This window comes from Grampus griseus, assembly GCF_964374135.1.
Source record: "Grampus griseus genome assembly, chromosome: 11".
Lineage (NCBI taxonomy): Eukaryota > Metazoa > Chordata > Mammalia > Artiodactyla > Delphinidae > Grampus > Grampus griseus.
The window spans coordinates 27,689,653-27,707,968 of record NC_139005.1 but is presented as its reverse complement, the minus strand read 5'-3'; the positions used below and the strand labels follow the sequence as shown (position 1 = coordinate 27,707,968).

Here is an 18,316-nt window from a genome sequence, read left to right as displayed (position 1 = left end):
TTGAGCTGCTTGTAAAGTTTGGATATTAGTCCTTTTGTCAGTTGCTTCATTTGCAAATATTTTCTCCCATTCTGAGGGTTGTCTTTTGGTCTTGTTTATGGTTTCCTTTGCTGTGCAAAATCTTTTAAGTTTCATTAGGTCCCATTTGTTTACTAAGAGTTTGATAGTGTCTGGCCTTACATTTAGGTCTTTATCCATTTTGAGCTTATGATTGTGTATGGTGTTAGGGAGTGATCTAATCTCATACTTTTACATATACCTGTCCAGTTTTCCCAGCACCACTTATTGAAGAGGCTGTCTTTTCTCCACTGTATATCCTTGCCTCCTTTATCAAAGTTAAGGTGACCATATGTGCGTGGATTAATCTCTGGGCTTTCTACCCTGTTCCATTGATCTATCTTTCTGTTTTTGTGCCAGTACCATACTGTCTTGATTACTGTAGCTTTGTAGTATAGTCTGAAGTCAGGGAGCCTGATTCCTCCAGCTCCGTTTTTCGTTCTCAAGATTGCTTTGGCTATTTGGGGTCTTTTGTGTTTCCATACAAATTGTGAAATTTTTTGTTCTAGTTCTGTGAAAAATGCCAGTGGTAGTTTGATAGGGATTGCATTGAATCTATAGATTGTTTTGGGTAGTAGAGTCATTTTCACAATGTGGGTTCTTCCAATCCAAGAACATGGTATATCTCTCCATCTATTTGTATCATCTTTCATCAGTGTCTTATAATTTTCTGCATACAGATCTATTGTCTCCTTAGGTAGGTTTATTCCTAGATATTTTATTCTTTTTGTTGCAGTGGTAAATGGGAGTGATTTCTTAATTTCACTTTCAGATTTTTCATCATTAGTGTTTAGGAATGCCACAGATTTCTGTGCATTCATTTTGTATCCTGCTACTTTAACAAATTCATTGATTAGCTCGAGTAGTTTTCTGGCAGCATTATTGGGATTCTCTATGTATAGCATCATGTCATCTGCAAACAGTTACAGCTTTACTTTTCCTTTTCCGATTTGGATTCCTTTTATTTATTTTTCTTCTCTGATTGCTGTTGCTAAAACTTCCAAAACTATTTTGAATAAGAGTGGTGAGAGTGGGCAACCTGGTCTTGTTCCTGATCTTAGTGGAAATGCTTTCAGTTTTTCACCATTGAGCACGATGTTGGCTGTGGGTTTGTCATATATGGCCTTTATTATGTTGAGGAAAGTTCCCTCTATGCCTACTTTCTGCAGGGATTTTATCATAAATCAATGTTGAACTTTGTCACAAGCTTTCTCTGCATCTATTGAGTTAATCATATGGTTTTTCTCCTTCAATTTGTTAATATGGTGTATCACATTGATTGATTTGCGTATATTGAAGAATCCTTGCATTCCTGGAATAAACCCCACTTGATCATGGTGTATGATCCTTTAAATGTGCTGTTGGATTCTGTTTGCTAGTATTTTGTTGAGGATTTTTGCATCTATGTTCATCAGTGATATTGGCCTGTAGTTTTCTTTCTTTGTGACATCTTTGTCTGGTTTTCGTATCAGGATTATGGTGGCCTCGTAGAATGAGTTTGGGAGTTTTCTTCCCTCTGCTATATTTTGGAAGAGTTTGAGAAGGATAGGTGATAGCCCTTCTCTAAATGTTTGATAGAATTCGCCTGTGAAGCCATCTGGTCCTGGGCTTTTGTTTCTTGGAAAATTTTTAATCACAGTCTCAATTTCAGTGTTTGTGATCAGTCTGTTCGTATTTTCTGTTTCTTCCTGGTTCAATATTGGCAGGTTGTGCATTTCTAAGAATTTGTTCATTTCTTCCAGGTTGTCCATTTTATTGGCATAGAGTTGCTTGTAGTAATCTCTTATGATCTTTTGAATTTCTGCAGTGTCAGTTGTTACTTCTCCTTTTTCATTTCCAATTCTATTCACTTGACTCTTCCCCCTTTTTTTCTGGATGAGTCTGGCTAATGCTTTATTAATTTTGTTTATCTTCTCAAGAAACCAGCTTTTAGTTTTATTGATCTTTGCTATCATTTCCTTCATTTCTTTTTTCATTTATTTCTGAACTGATCGTTATGATTTCTTTCCTTCTGCTAACTTTGGGTTTTTTTTTTTTTCTTCTTTCTCTAATTGCTTTTGGTACAAGGTTAAGTTGTTTATTTGAGATGTTTCCTGTTTCTTAAGGTAGGATTTTATTGCTATAATCTTCCCTCTTACAACTGCTTTTGCTGCATCCCATAGGTTTTGGGTTGTTGTGTTTCCATTGTCATTTGTTCCTACATATTTTTTGATTTCCTCTTTGATTTCTTCAGTGATCACTTCGTTATTAAGTAATGTATTGTTTAGCCTCCATGTGTTTGTATTTTTTACAGATCTTTTCCTGTAATTGATATCTAATCTCATAGCATTATGGTCAGAAAAGATACTTGATATGATTTCAATTTTCTTAAGTTTACCAAGGCTTGATTTGTGACCCAAGATATGATCTGTCCTGGAGAATGTTCCATGAGCCCTTGAGAAAAAAGTGTATTCTGTTGTTTTTGCATTGAATGTCCTATAAATATCAATTAAGTCCATCTTGTTTAATGTATCACTTAAAGCTTGTGTTTCCTTATTTATTTTCATTGTGGATGATCTGTCTGTTGGTGATAGTGGGGTGGTAAAGTCCCCTAATATGATTTTGTTAGTGTTGATTTCCTTTTTTATGGCTGTTAGCATTTGCCTTATGTATTGAGGTGCTCCTATGTTGGGTGCATAAATATTTACAATTGTTATGTATTCTTCTTGGATCGATCCCTTGATCATTACGTAGTGTCCTTCTTTGTCTCTTCTAATAGTCTTTATTTTAAAGTCTATTTTGTCTGATATGAGAATTGCTACTCCAGCTTTTTTTTTTTTTTTTTTTTGCTGTACGCGCACCTCTCACTGTTGTGGCCTCTCCTGTTGCAGAGCACAGGCTCTGGATGCACAGGCTCAGCGGCCATGGTCATGGGCCCAGCCGCTCCGCAGCATGTGGGTTCTTCCTGGCCCGGGGCACGAACCCATGTCCCCTGCATTGGCAGGCAGACTCTCAACCACTGCACTACCACAGAAGCCCTCCAGCTTTCTTCTTATTTCCATTTGCATGGAATATCTTTTTCCATCCCCTCACTTTCAGTCTGTATGTGTCCCTAGGTCTAAAGTGGGTCTCTTGTAGACAGCATATATATGGGTCTTGTTTTTGTATCCATTCAGCCAATCTGTGTCTTTTGGTGGGAGCATTTAATCCATTTATGTTTAAAGTAATTATCGATATGTATGTTCCTATTCCCATTTTCTTAATTGTTTTGGGCTTATTATTGTAGGTCTTTTCCTTCTCTTGTGTTTCCTTCTTAGAGATGTTCCTTTAGCATTTGTTGTAAAGGTGGTTTCATGGTGCTGAACTCTCTCAGCTTTTGCTTGTCTGTAAAGGTTTTTATTTCTCCCTCAAATCTCAATGAGATCCTTGCTGGGTAGAGAAATCTTGGTTTTAGGTTTTTGTCCTTCATCACTTTAAATACGTCCTGCCAGTCCCTTCTGGCTTGCAGAGTTTCTGCTGAAACATCAGCTGTTAACCTTATGGGGATTTCCTTGTGTGTTATTTGTTGTTTTTACCTTGCTACTTTTTTTCTTTTTTCCAGTATGCGGGCCTCTCACTGTTGTGGACTCTCCCGTGCATAGCACAGGCTCCGGACGCCCAGTCTCAGCAGCCATGGCTCACAGGCCCAGCCGGTCCACAGAATGTAGGATCCTCCCAGACTGGGGCACGAATCCGTGTCTCCTGCATTAGCAGGTGGACTCTCAACCACTGTGCCACCAGGAAGCCCTACCTTGCTGCTTTTAATATGTTTTCTTTGTATTTACTTTTTGACAGTTTGCTTAATATGTGTCTTGGCATGTTTCTCCTTGGATTTATCCTGTATGGGACTCTCTGTGCTTCCTGGACTTGATTAACTATTTTCTTTCCCATATTAGGGAAGTTTTCAACTGTAATCTCTTCAAATATTTTCTCAGTCCCTTTCTTTTTCTCTTCTTCATCTGGGACCTCTACAATTCGAATGTTGGTGCATTTAATGTTGTCCCAGAGATCTCTGAGACAGTCCTCAGGTCTTTTCACTCTTTTTTTTTATTCTGCTCTGCAGTAGTTATTCCATTATTTTATCTTCGAGGTCTCTTATCCATTCTTTTGCCTCAGTTGTTCTGCTTTTGATCCCTTCTAGCCTGTTTTCAATTTCACTTATTGTGTTGTTCATCATTGCTTGTTTCCTCTTTAGTTCTTCTAGGTCCTTGTTAAATGTTTCTTTTATTTTCTCCATTCTGTTTCCAAGATTTTGGATCATCTTTACTAGCATTATTCTGAATTCTTTTTCAGGTAGACTGCCTCTTTCCTCTTCATTTGTTAGGTCTGGTGGGTTTTTATCTTGCTCCTTCATAGGCTGTGTGTTTTTCTGTCTTCTCCTTTTGCTTATCATACTGTGTTTGGGGTCTCCTTTTTGCAGGCTGCAGGTTCATAGTTCCCGTTGTTTTTGGTGTCTGTCCCCAGTGGCTAAAGTTGGTTCAGTGGGTTGTGTAGGCTTCCTGGTGGAGAGGCCTAGTGCCTGTGTTCTGGTGGATGAGGCTGGATCTTGTCTTTCTGGTGGGCCAGTCCACATCTAGTCATGTGGTTTGGGGTGTCTGTGGCTTTATTATGATTTTCGGCAGCCTTTCTGCTAATTGGTGGCGTTGTGTTCCTGTCTTCCTGGTAGTTTGGCATAGGGTGTGCAGCACTGTAGCTTGCTGGTTGTTGAGTGAAGCTGGGCGTTGGTGTTGAGATGGACATCTCTGGGAGACTTTCACTGTTTGATATTACGTGGAGTTGGGAGATCTCTTGTGGACCAGTGTCCTGAAGTTGGCTCCTCCTCCTCAGAGGCACAGCACTGACTCCTGGGTACAGCACCAAGACCCTTTCATCCACATGGCTCAGAATAAAAGGGAGAAATTAGAAAGAATGAAAAAAAGAGGATAAAATAAAATAAAATAAGATAAAATAAAATAAAGTTATTAAAATAAAAAATAATTATTAAGAAAAAAAATTTTTTTAAGTAAAAACAACAACAACAAAAGGACAGGCAGAACCCTAGGACAAATGGTGAAAGCAAAGCTATACAGACAAAATCTCACACAGAAGTATACACATACACACTCACAAAAAGAGGAAAAAGTAATGTATTTTGCTCCCAAAGTCCACCTCATCAATTTGGGATGATTCATTGTCTATTCAGGTGTTCCACAGATGCAGGGCACATCAAGTTGATTGTGGAGATTTAATCCGTTGCTCCTGAGGCTGCTGGGAGAAATTTCCCTTTCTCTTCTTTGTTCACACAGCTCCCAGGGTTCAGCTTTGGATTTTTCCCTGCCTCTGCGTGTAGGTCACCGGAGGGCATCTGTTCTTCACTCAGACAGGACGGGGTTAAAGGAGCAGCGATTCACGGGTCTGGCTCACTCGGGCCAGGGGGAGGGAGGGGCACGGAGTGCGGGGCAAGCCTGCGGTGGCAGAGGCCATCATGACGTCGCACCAGCCTGAGGCGCGCATGTGTTCTCCCGGGGAAGTTTTCTCTGGATCACGGGACCCTGGCAGTGGCAGGCTGCACAGGTTCCCGGTAGGGGAGGTGTGGAAAGTGACCTGTGCTTGCACACAGGCTTTTTGGTGGCAGCAGCAGCGGCCTTAGCATTTCATGCCCGTCTCCGGGGTCTGTGCTGTTAGCCATGGCTCGCGCCCATTTCTGGAGCTCCTTTAAGCAGCGCTCTTAATCCCCTGTCTTCCCGCACCAGGAAACAAAGAGGGAAGAAACGTCTCTTGCCTCTTCGGCAGGTCCAGACATTTTCCTGGACTCCCTCTCGGCTAGCCGTGGTGCACTAACCCCTTCAGGCTGTGTTGCCGCCACCAGTCCTCTCCCTGCCATCTGACCAAAGCCCGAGCCTCAGCTCCCAGCCCCCGCCCGCCCCAGTGGTGAGCAGACAAGCCTCTCGGGCTGGTGAGTGCTGGTTGGCACCGATCCTCTGTGCGGAAATCTCTCCACTTTTCTCTCCACACCCTGTTGCTGTGCTCTCCTCCGTGGCTCCGAAGCTTCCCCCCTCCACCACCCGCAGTCTCCTCCCGGGAAGGGGCTTCCTAGTGTGTGGAAACCTTTCCTCCTTCACAGCTCCCTTCCACTGGTGCATGTCCTGTCCCTACTCTTTTTTTTTTTTTTTTTTTTTTTTTGCGATACATGGGTCTCTCACTGTTGTGGCCTCTCCAGTTGCGGAGCACAGGCTCCGGACTCACAGACTCAGTGGCCATGGCTCACGGGACTAGCCGCTTCGCAGCATGTGGGATCTTCCCAGACCAGGGCATGAACCCATGTCCCCTGCATTGGTGGGCAGACTCTCAACCACTGCGCCACCAGGGAAGCCCCTGTCCCTACTCTTTTGTCTGTGTTTATTCTTTTTTCTTTTGCCCTACCCAGGTATGGGGGAGTTTCTTGCCTTTTGGGAGGTCTGAGGTCTTCTGCCAAAATTCATTGGGTGTTCTGTAGGAGTTGTTCCACATGTAGATGTATTTCTGATGTATCTGTGGGGAGGAAGGTGATCTCCATGTTTTACTCTTCCGCCATCTTCTCCCTCTCCTTCACCCAGGTTTTGAGCTATTTTATTAATTTTGTTTGTAGGATGCTGTTCTGATGCAATTTTGTGCGAACAAATTGGACAAGAAGGACTTCTTTGGAAAATCAGATCCTTTTCTTGTATTTTATCGAAGTAATGAAGATGGCAGGTAGATTTATCTTTTATGAATTTTAAGGCTATTATAACTATGACTTTATCAGTTTTTCTCAGATATTCATATTAAATTGATAAACAAATATTTTGGTAATCAAAAAATTGATTTGATTTTTTATTCTCAATAATAATGTGTAACTTTATAGGCATTTTATGTTTTTTTGATATTTATAATGAATGATTTTCAGCTTCATAGAAACATTTCCTCTTTACTTTTCCTAAAATTATATTATTGCCTTAATAGAATGGATGATTTATATGTTTGTGGAAATCTAAAATTATGAAACTAAAGTATTTTGTTATAGAATTGAACGCTTAAGCCAATTTCTTGGAGAAGAATATGGAGTTTAGGGGTTGCTTTTTATTCTACAGGGTTTTTTCAATGATATCTAACATTCAGGAAAATTTTTCATTACCCTCTAGTAATTTGAATATTTTACCAGTTATGATTAGACTGGTTTCTTTGTGATTTGAAAATATAGAGTTATAATTTATTTTATTTTTTTATTGAAGTATAGTTAATATACAATATTATATGAGTTACAGGTATACAATATAGTGATTCACAAGTTTTAAAGATTGCACTTCATTTATAATTATTTTACAATATTGGCTACATTCCTTGTATTGTATTATATCCTTGTAGCTTATTTTATACAAAATAGTTTGTAACTCTTATTTCCCTACTCTAACATTGCTCCTCCTCTCTCCTCTTTCATCACTGGTAACCAATAGTTTGTTCTCTATATCCATGGGTCTGCTTCTTTTTTGTTATATTCACTAGTTTGTTGTAGTTTTTAGATTCCACATATAAGGAATATCATACAGTATATGTCTTTCTCTGTCTGACTTATTTCTCGTAGCATAGTATCCTCTAAGTCCATCCATGTTATTGCAAATGGCAAAGTTTTCATTCTTTTTTATTGTCTGAGTAGTATTCCATTGTACAGAGTATAATTTAATACATATGACTCTACGATGAAATACATTTTATTGTTATCTTCTATGATTCTTACTGTATTGTCAGTAGCAATGAAAAAGTTTAGTGGTTAAATTTATGAGTTAAATGAGGTCCTGCTGCCTAGGTGTAAACCGTGACCCTGCTACTTAATAGCTGTGGGACCATAGGCAAGTTTTTAAACTCATATGACACTCAGTTTCCTCATCTGTAAAATGGGCTATGATCATAGTTATCTCCCAGGGCTGTTGAGAGTATCAAATGAGTTACTACACAAAAATCATCTAGAAGCTTCCCTAACATAAGAATTATGTTAGCTGTTATTATTATTATTATCTTATGGTATAATGTTTCCTCTTCTGTTTTCCTTAACTGTGCATAATAAAATACTAGCTAAAGAGAAAATGTCATTTGGAGATTAAAATTAGGAGAATAGAATATAAAAAAAAAGTAACCTGCTTCACTTATATATGAAATTATACAACATGTTAATATTATGTAATAAGTATAAAATGGTACATAAAAATAGAAAGTTTGCTATTTAAAGTGATTATACTGAGCAATATAAAATGAAGCTTAACATAGTGTATGAATTTTGCTGATGCAGCTACTGGGCAACTGTTGGTTATTTTTGTTGAGGTATCATATGGTTGGATTTTGCATGCTTCTTTTCTATTTTGGTGGTAAAAATGTTAGAGTAGCATTTGTATCTGAATACTAATTTACCCATGTGAAAAATATTGGACAGTGGATGAAATAACCATATTTTCCAGTCATTTCACAGTTAGGAAAAAAACTAAAGGATTGTTAAAATTTTCTTGAATTAAAAAGTTCTTATGTTTCCTCCTGTTTGAATGACTTATTTCCTGAATTTTCTATTTTATTCTTACTAGTTTTCTTAGAAATATTTGTTGTACAATTATAGAATTTCAGTCTATCATACATTTAATGCTCCTTGTAAGAGATATATTACAAAATTTATTATGCTTATAAAAATAGTATTAACTTGTTGATTAAATAAAATATAAATATTGAGTGCAACTTATCCAAAAATCTCAAATCATTTAAAAATAACTATTGCTAAAATTTTGTGAATCTCATTTCAGAAAACTTTCCACTTGCATATACACAGAGAAAATAGTTTGCCAGCTAGATCCAAATATATATATTAGGGCATATGTATTAATATACATATGTTTTGTTCTGATGAGTTTTGAATGAATAAAAATGCTTTTACTCCTCAATTTTTATGTGTGTTTTTGTAACTGCAAAGACTTTATCTTCATTTTTAAGATGTATTTGAACACGGAGCTACTTCAGAAATTGCTTGTTGCCTAGTGGTTGAGGCTCATATTATAAGAAAGAGTAAAACTTAATTTCTACTGTAAGCATTAATGAAAATCCATTATAATATATGATTACAAATTCTTATTTTCTTGCTTTCACATTATTTAGTAATTTGACCTGTATTCATAATTAGGTAATAATTTTCCTTTGGAATAACTGTTTTATGGTAATTGGCTTCATTTAAGGTATTTAAACAGGTTATTTAATAAAAATATTTTTCTTATAATGCTATGTGTAATACGTATATACATACACATTTATATTTATATAACAATACTCCTGAATTCAGGAGCAATACTCCTGAATAGTAGAAAGAGCTACCTCAGACTCCTGTTAGAATTTTCACTAATTACACTAGTGCTGGAATACTAGAGAGATTTTGGTGTCTATATCACATCTAATGCTTTACAAATGAGAATGATTAATAGAAGACAGATGACTACCTCACTTACAAGTAACTCACTAAGAAGGTGAGTCACTTTATTAAGAGAAGAAGTTTCAATGTATTTCATTTCTATTGCTGATAATACTAGGAATATGACAGAAATTTTGATTTAACTGTAAGCAAAAAGGCCTAGAAGTCGGTAGATTATTGAGCATGTTAGTTTGAAGATGGTTCATTGGTCGCTTTATTTCTATCTAGCTCTCTATCGATTTAATCTACTATCTATCTATCTATCATCCATCTATCATCTACCTATCTTCTACCTACCTATCTAGATACCTATATAGCAAGGTATCTATATCTATCACCATACCAAAGATTGGTATATATTAGAATATGATATAAGAGAAGAAGAGAAAGTCCCTTTGTAAATCTTTAAGAATATGTAGTGTTATGAAGATTGGCAGATGCCTGTTTATGAAAACAATATACATACTTTTGTCCCTAAGAATTTTTCTTAACCATTTTTGTGTACTTCTGCTTTTTCTCATTTGATTCCCTCTGTTTTTCTCCTGCCTATTTCTCCTTATCTCCCTTAATTTTCTTCCTTTTGCTTTAGATATTTTGATTAACCTTTTATTTTTTTATTTTATTTTTTATAACATCTTTATTGGAGTATAATTGCTATACAATGGTGTGTTAGTTTCTGCTTTATAACAAAGTGAATCAGTTACACATATACATATATTCCCATATATCTTCCCTCTTGCATCTCCCTCCCTCCCACCCTCCCTATCCCCCTCTAGGTGGTCACAAACCACCAAGCTGATCTTCCAGTGCTATGCGGCTGCTTCCCACTAGCTATCTATTTTAAGTTTGGTAGTGTATATATGTCCGTGCCACTCTCTAACTTTGTCAGAGCTTACCCTTCCCCCTCCCCATATCCTCAAGTCCATTCTCTAGTAGCTCTGTGTCTTTATTCCCATCTTACCCGTAGGTTCTTCATGACCTTTTTTTTTTCTTAGATTCCATATAGATGTGTTAGCATATGGTATTTGTTTTTCTCTTTCTGACATACTTCACTCTGTATGACAGACTCTAGGTCCATCCACCTCACTACAAATAACTCAATTTTGTTTCTTTTCATGACTGAGTAATATTCCATTGTGTATATGTGCCACATCTTCTTTATCCATTCATCTGTTGGTGGACACTTAGGTTGCTTCCATGTCCTGGTTATTGTAAATAGAGCTGCAATGAACATTTTGGTACATGACTCTTTTTGAATTATGGTTTTCTCAGGGTATATGCCCAGTAGTGGGATTGCTGGGTCATATGGTAGTTCTATTTGTAGTTCTTTAAGGAATCTCCATACTGTTCTCCATAGTGACTGTATCAATTTACATTCCCACCAACAGTGCAGGAGTGTTCCCTTTTCTCCACACCCTCTCCAGCATTTATTGTTTCTAGATTTTTTGATGATGGCCATTCTGACTGGTGTGAGATGATATCTCATTGTAGTTTTGATTTGCATTTCTCTAATTATTAATGATGTTGAGCATTCTTTCATGTGTTTGTTGGCAATCTGTATATCTTCTTTGGAGAAATGTCTATTTAGGTCTTCTGCCCATTTTTGGATTGGGTTGTTTGTGTTTTTGTTATTGAGCTGCTTGAGCTGCTTGTAAATTTTGGAGATTAATCCTTTCTCAGTTGCTTCATTTGCAAATATTTTCTCCCATTCTGAGGCTTCTCTTTTGATCTTGTTTATTGTTTCCTTTGCTGTGCAAAAGCTTTGAAGTTTCATTAGGTCTCATTTGGTTTTATTTCCATTTCTGTAGGAGGTGGGTCAGAAAGGATCTTGCTGAGATTTATGTCATAGAGTGTTCTGCCTATGTTTTCCTCTAAGAATTTGATAGTGTCTGGCCTTACATTTAGGTCTTTAATTCATTTTGAGTTTTTTTTTTTTAGTTTATTTTTGTGTATGGTGTTAGGGAGTGTTCTAATTTCATACTTTTACATCTGCCTGTCCAGTTTTCCCGGCACCACTTATTGAAGAGGCTGTCTTTTCTCCACTGTATATTCTTGCCTCCTTTATCAAAGATAAGTTGACCATATGTTCGTGGGTTTATCTCTGGGCTTCCTATCCTGTTCCATTGATCTATCTTTCTGTTTTTGTGCCAGTACCATACTGTCTTGATTACTGTAGCTTTGTAGTATAGTCTGAAGTCAGGGAGCCTGATTCCTCCAGCTCCGTTTTTCGTTCTCAAGATTGCTTTGGCTATTTGGGGTCTTTTGTGTTTCCATACAAATTGTGAAATTTTTTGTTCTAGTTCTGTGAAAAATGCCAGTGGTAGTTTGATAGAGATTGCATTGAAACTGTAGATTGCTTTGGGTAGTAGAGTCATTTTCACAATGTGGATTCTTCCAATCCAAGAACATGCTATATCTCTCCATCTATTTGTATCATCTTTAATTTCTTTCATCAGTGTTTTATAATTTTCTGCATACAGGTCTTTTGTTTCCTTAGGTAGGTTTATTCCTAGATATTTTATTCTTCTTGTTGCAATGGTAAATGAGAGTGTTTTCTTAATTTCATTTTCAGATTTTTCATCATTAGTGTTTAGGAATGCCAGAGATTTCTGTGCATTAATTTTGTATCCTGCTACTTTAACAAATTCATTGATTAACTCGAGTAGTTTTCTGGTAGCATCATTGGGATTCTCTATGTATAGTATCATGTCATCTGCAAGCAGTTACAGCTTTACTTCTTCTTTTCTGATTTGGATTCCTTTTATTTCTTTTTCTTCTCTGATTGCTGTGGCTAAAACTTCCAAAACTATGTTGGATAATAGTGGTGAGAGTGGGCTACTTTGTCTTATTCCTGATCTTAGTGAAAATGGTTTCAGTTTTTCACCATTGAGGATGATGTTGGCTGTTGATTAACCTTTTAGAGTCTTTTCTATCCTCTTTCTTTCTTTTAATGTCTTTTGCCCCCAGTGATTCCTACATTTCTCTGGGTGACTCAACTTTGAGAGCATTTGACCACATTATATACACACATATTCTCTTGAGCTCTGTCAATTTAGTAACATGATTTTCTTTAGATAGGTGAGGATACTACCAGGAAGAGTATGGCACTAATGCCATAAATATTAAATTGCATACATTATCCATTTATATTATGTTTCTATTTTATCTCTTAATGCAGAGAGATGCTTTCTTGCCCGTGAAGCAGAAAATTGACTCAAGGCCCTTTCAAAGTGAGATTATTTTCTTATGAGGTTTAGTTACAGTATGTTCACTATGGTAGTTATATAATAACTCTCATGCTAATGACTATTAGAGGGATCCCTTGAATTTAGAACAATTGACGACTAAGATTTTATTGAAGATTGTGTTTAGGTATTGTTCTAACCAAGATTATTTAAAACATTTTATAGCTCAGTAACTGCTGCATAAATTTGCATTTAGGCAAAAACATTTCCAGGACCTGATTGATGTCTGGAGATTGAATGATTTGGTGGAAACAATACTGGAATTTGAATCAGAATACCTAGTTTAAGGCTCCATGTATTCTACCCCTTATTTTATATTGTTGAATTGCTATCTTTCTTCCGTCTAGGGATTCTTTAGGTATATAGAGTCAACAGTTTAAAGAAAGAAAGAACCACATACTGAGTGGTCTTACTATAAATTTATTATGCTAATCTTAAATAGGCCCTTAGCCCTCCCCAGAAATCTTACTCCCTTTCCTTAATCCATCAGTTTTCCCTCCCTCCCAGACACTTTAACACTTTTGCCCTCTTCCTTCTCTGCTGGTTATCTTGCTTTCTATTTAATAAGAAAATGGAAGCAATTGGAGAACTTCCTCAAGATCCCATCACAGCATCTACCCCTGTGCTCGACCTTCCTGAATGCTCTGCAAAGTGACTATCTGTGCTCCCAAGGCCAACCCCTCCATTGATTTCCTCTATCCCATCCACTTGCATCTTATTCAGGACATTGCTCTATGTTTTATCCCCTTTCTTTCATGCATCACAGATTGTTTTCTCTGTAATGTACTTTTTCCTTTAGCATACAACCTTGCTGTTATTTCTTTCATCTTGAAAAAAATTAAAAAGTAACAAAAAACAAACCTTTCACTTGACTAATCTTTCCCCTTTAAGCTATCCCCAATTTCTCTTTTTCTCTTTACAGCTAAACTGCTCAAAAGTGTTGTTTATACACTCTACCTCATTTTCTCTTCTCTTTCTTAAACCCATTCCAACCAGATTTTTGTCTCCAGCACTCCAGCAAAACTGCCCTTCTCAGGGTTACTGATGACCTTCATATTCTTAGTGACCCATGGATACTTTTCACTGTATCAATTTGTCACCACAATTTTTATAGAGAGTATTTACAATGCAGCTTTAGGATTTATTGAACTTGCAGATCATTTTTAGTAAACTCATTGTGAAATCTCATTGTTTTATGTTATGATGAGCTAACCTTTGAAGTTTTAAAACTGCAAATCTCTTTTTATTGACTGATATAGCAGCAAAAGAGGGACTGGTAACATGTATTCTGCACAAAAAGAAACAGAAGAATGACTACTAAAACAATATATTATAACTGAATCATGAAAATAACTGAAAACTTTTTTTTACAGTTTTACAATTTGTCATAAAACAGAAGTTGTCAAAAACACTCTGAATCCTATTTGGCAAGCATTCAAGATCTCAGTCAGAGCTTTATGTAATGGCGATTATGACAGGTAAAATAAATGACAACTTTTCTGAGAGTTTTGAATATTCACTATAGTTTTTGTATCCAATAATCTAAGTTGAATTTTAAAAATTAAGTTGGCTCCTTTACCAATGTAAATGTATATTTACAAAAGCATAGTTGATTTATTCAGAATTTTTTTAAATAACTTTTTTTTTAATCCACAATGATTTGGGGAGGAGGGATAATATGAGAAATTAAAATTTGATTTAACTAATTTTCAAGAAAAAAATGTGCAAAGTGATAAAAATATATTGAATATTTGTTTAACATATTCAAAAGTCATCCCAGAATTTTCATTTCCTCAAGATTTTCATTTGGTATTATCTTTCTAGAGAGGAATAAGTAAATATACAAGATACATAAGTTTATGACTACATATGTTATAAACCCTGATTTACTCCTGAGAATCCTATTTGATATCACTGCTCCCATGGTTGCTGAATTATAAAGGTTCTAGACATGTAGAACAAGGAAATTCTGGTGTTTTACAAATAGGTGGGTGAGGTGGCCCTGAAGATCTTCCCACAATATACCTGAAGATTTTTAGTATCAAAGTTATTTTCTTTTTCTTATGAAAGTTGATTGTAAGATTATAATACAAAACCCCCTATTCACCCCAAAAGATATTTTTTTATCTTATTACTCGTATATTAGAAAAATGAAGATTTATTATATTAACAAATATCATAGAAAGAACTATTGATTGGTATATTGGTATATGTCATTAAATTTACTTTAAAATTTATTATGCTATTTGACTGTCACTTTATTTAATAGTATCATAACTCTATTTAATTGTACTCATTCTAAGAAAGTGATTCTTGTAATATGGTTCCTATTTAGCAGCATCAGCAGCAACTGATGAAACTTGTAGAAATTAAAGTCTTGGGCCCAACCCAGGCCTACTGAACTGGGAACACTGGGCATGAGGTCCAACAATTCACGTTTTGACAAGCCCTCCATGTGATTCTGATCCATGCTGAGTTTGAGAAATACTTCTCTAAGATAATGGTTTTGAAGAGTGGAGGAGTAGCTCTATACCTCTCTATTGAGAAGCTATGTCAAACTATAAATGCTTTTCCCATATACTTTCTTACTCTGTTTAAAGAATTAAAAATCTGTATGATTTTAGAAACCTATTAAGATATAAATTGAAGAATAGTATTAAAATTAGCAAAATCAACTTTAAACTATTTTGTAAAACCTGAAAGCATATTTTATCTAAGAAAATCTATAACTTACTTTTTAACATTCAATCATACGTTAATTTGATCTTACTAAGTAACTTTACTCTGTGTGTATGTTTTCCCCATGGACAGAACAGTCAAAGTAGAGGTGTATGACTGGGATCGAGATGGAAGGTAAGGCATTGTCTTTTCTTTTGTTTTTGCTCTTAAAACTTATAATGCTTTAAGAAGCAAATATGCTGAAATGACCACATTTTCAAATTTTAATTTTATATTGAATATTTTTTGTCTTGTTTTTCTAAGCATTACTGAGGTGTTCACATGAGATTTTAAGAATGATTGTATCAAACTTGTGAAATAAAATAGAGGTCGTCCTTCTTTCTAGTAATATAGTAAAGATTTTCAACTTGGACTTGATGAGTTCTCATTATGCACAATTTATAGATTCTAGTTTTATATCTAGAGTAGTGATTCTCAAATTTCTGTATCTCATAATCTCTCTGAAGATTCCTATAACCTTTCTACACCTATCATCCATAGGAACACACCTGAGCTCCCCCTCCAAAAAGAAAAAAAGGACACACACCTCACAAACAAACAGCAAAACAAAACTCTGGAATTATGTCTGGTGATTGCCAATAAAAATAGTTAAGCAGAGCTCCAAAATCATGGTCTCCCTCTGCATACCCCAGCATCTTAATGAGCAAAAGAGTGGAACACACTACTTTTTCTCTTTCTTTTTTAAGTATTTTTCCACTGTTTCTACTGTTTTAAGTAGGACTTATATTGAGGTGTTTTTAAATGATGTTAAACCAAGGAACCCAGACATGCTCAAATCTCACCTTGCTCTAGATAACTGTTTCTTTAGGTGGTTCCTGAAGGGACTGAATATACAGATACCAAAGGAGAATGACAAGTGGGAAATCAAAGTCACTTAATTTTACTTGGCTAGTGTTCTCCATTCCAGCCTAGAGCTCACTGGTAAACGGAGCTGAAGCATTAGGTTAAAGCTCAAGATCTAAGCAAGGCCATTCTCTCTGTGTTTTATATAACCCAGCAGCCAAGCCCCAAAAGATGAAAATGTCTAGATACCCAAGCACTACTGTTAATACAGGAACAAATTTGATTGAAAAAGTGGCCTGTCCTGAGGAAGCACCTCCCCTTATTTCTTCTGCTTACATGGGTAGAAAAATTCATCAAGGCAAGGCCCTCCACCAGCAGAAAGATTGTGACTCGCCAAAGGCTCAGATGATGATTAGCATTTTTAGTGATTAAGTATTTTCTAATTAAGGTATGCACATTGTTTCTTTTAGACATAATGCTATTGCAAACTTAATAGACAACAGTACAGTGTGAACATAACATTTTTAAATGAAATAGAGGTGGCATACAATATTGTTAGTTTCAGGTGTACTACAAAGTATTTTAACATTTGCATAGATTATGAAATTATCACCAGGATAAGTATTATAACCATCTATCATCATAGAAAGTTATTACATTATTGAACATATTGCTTATGTTGTGTAGTATGCCATGACTTAGTTATTATATAATTGCAGGTTTGTACCTCTTAACCGCCTACACCTATTTCACATACCCACTACCTGCCTACGTTCTGGCACCCACCCAGTAGTTCTCTGTATCTATGAGTCTGTTTTCATTTTATTTGTTAGTTTTGTTTGTTTGTTTGTTTGTTTTACATTATACATATAAGTGAAATCATGAGGTATTTGTCTTTTTCTGTCTGACTTACTTCACTTATTATAATACCCTCTAGATTCATCCATGTCGCAAATGGTAAGATTTCAATTTTTTTAAATTTCTAAGTAATATTCCATTGTGTGTGTGTGTGTGTGTGTGTGTATCATCTTCCTCATCTATCAAATGAAACTCGGGTTGCTTCCATATATTGGCTATTGTGAATAATGCTTCAATGAACATTGGTGTGCGTATATCTTTTCAAATTAGTATTTTTGTTTTCTTTGGGAAAATACCCAGAAGTGAAATTGCTGGATCATATGGCGGTTCTTTAATTTTCTGAGAATTTGTCTTACTGTGTTCCATAGTAGCTTCACCAGTTTACAATCCCACCAACAATACATGAGGATTCCCTTTGCTCCATATTCTCACCAACACTTGTTATTTGTTGTCTTTTTTGATAGTCATTCTGAACATGTGTAAAGTGATATCTCATTGAGGTTTTGATTTGAAATTTGCCTGATGGTTAGTGATGTTGAGCATCTTTTCATGTGCCTGGTGTATGTGCCATCTGTATGTCTTCTTTGGAAAAGTGTCTATTTAGGTCCTCTCCCATTTCTTATTCTGTTTGTTTGTTTTTATTGTTGTTGAGTTGTATGAGTTCCTTCCACATTTTTGATATTAACCCCTTTTCAGATATATTGTTTGCTAATATCTTCTTTCATTCTGTGTTTTTAGCTGTGTTTTTATTTCTTGATATTTTCTTCTGATGTACAAAAGATTTTTGGTTTGATATAGTCCCGTTTGTTCACCTTTTCTTTTGTTTCCTTTGCCTGCAGAGACAGATCCAAAAAAATATTGCTAAGATGAATGTAAGAGAGTATACTGCCTACTTTTTCTTTTAGGCATTTTATAGTTTCAGTTCTTACACTTAAGTCTTAATCCATTTTGAGTTTATTTTTGTGTATGGTGTGAATAAGTAGCCCAGGTCAATTCCTATGAATATAGCTGTCCAATTTTCCCAACATTATTTATTGAACAATCTGTCTTTTGTCCATTTTATATTCTTCCCTCCTTTGTTGTAGATTAATTGACCATGTAAATGTGGATTTATTTCTGGGTTCTCTATTCTGTTCCACTGATGTATGGTTCTGTTTTTGTTCTAGTACCATAATATTTT

The 18,316-nt window shown here is 35.9% G+C and overlaps 1 protein-coding gene across 1 annotated transcript in view; it reads left to right on the top strand.

Annotated features, from left to right (window-relative positions):
- CPNE8 (copine 8) overlaps positions 1 to 18,316 on the top strand; it is a 211,403-nt gene that overhangs the window by 49,681 nt on the left and 143,406 nt on the right. The window contains exons 3-5 of the mRNA XM_082666811.1: positions 6,683 to 6,786; positions 14,130 to 14,234; positions 15,568 to 15,609. Coding sequence (XP_082522937.1) covers positions 6,695 to 6,786; positions 14,130 to 14,234; positions 15,568 to 15,609 — 239 coding nt within the window. The 5' untranslated portion in view covers positions 6,683 to 6,694. The remainder of the gene's footprint in view (positions 1 to 6,682; positions 6,787 to 14,129; positions 14,235 to 15,567; positions 15,610 to 18,316) is intronic.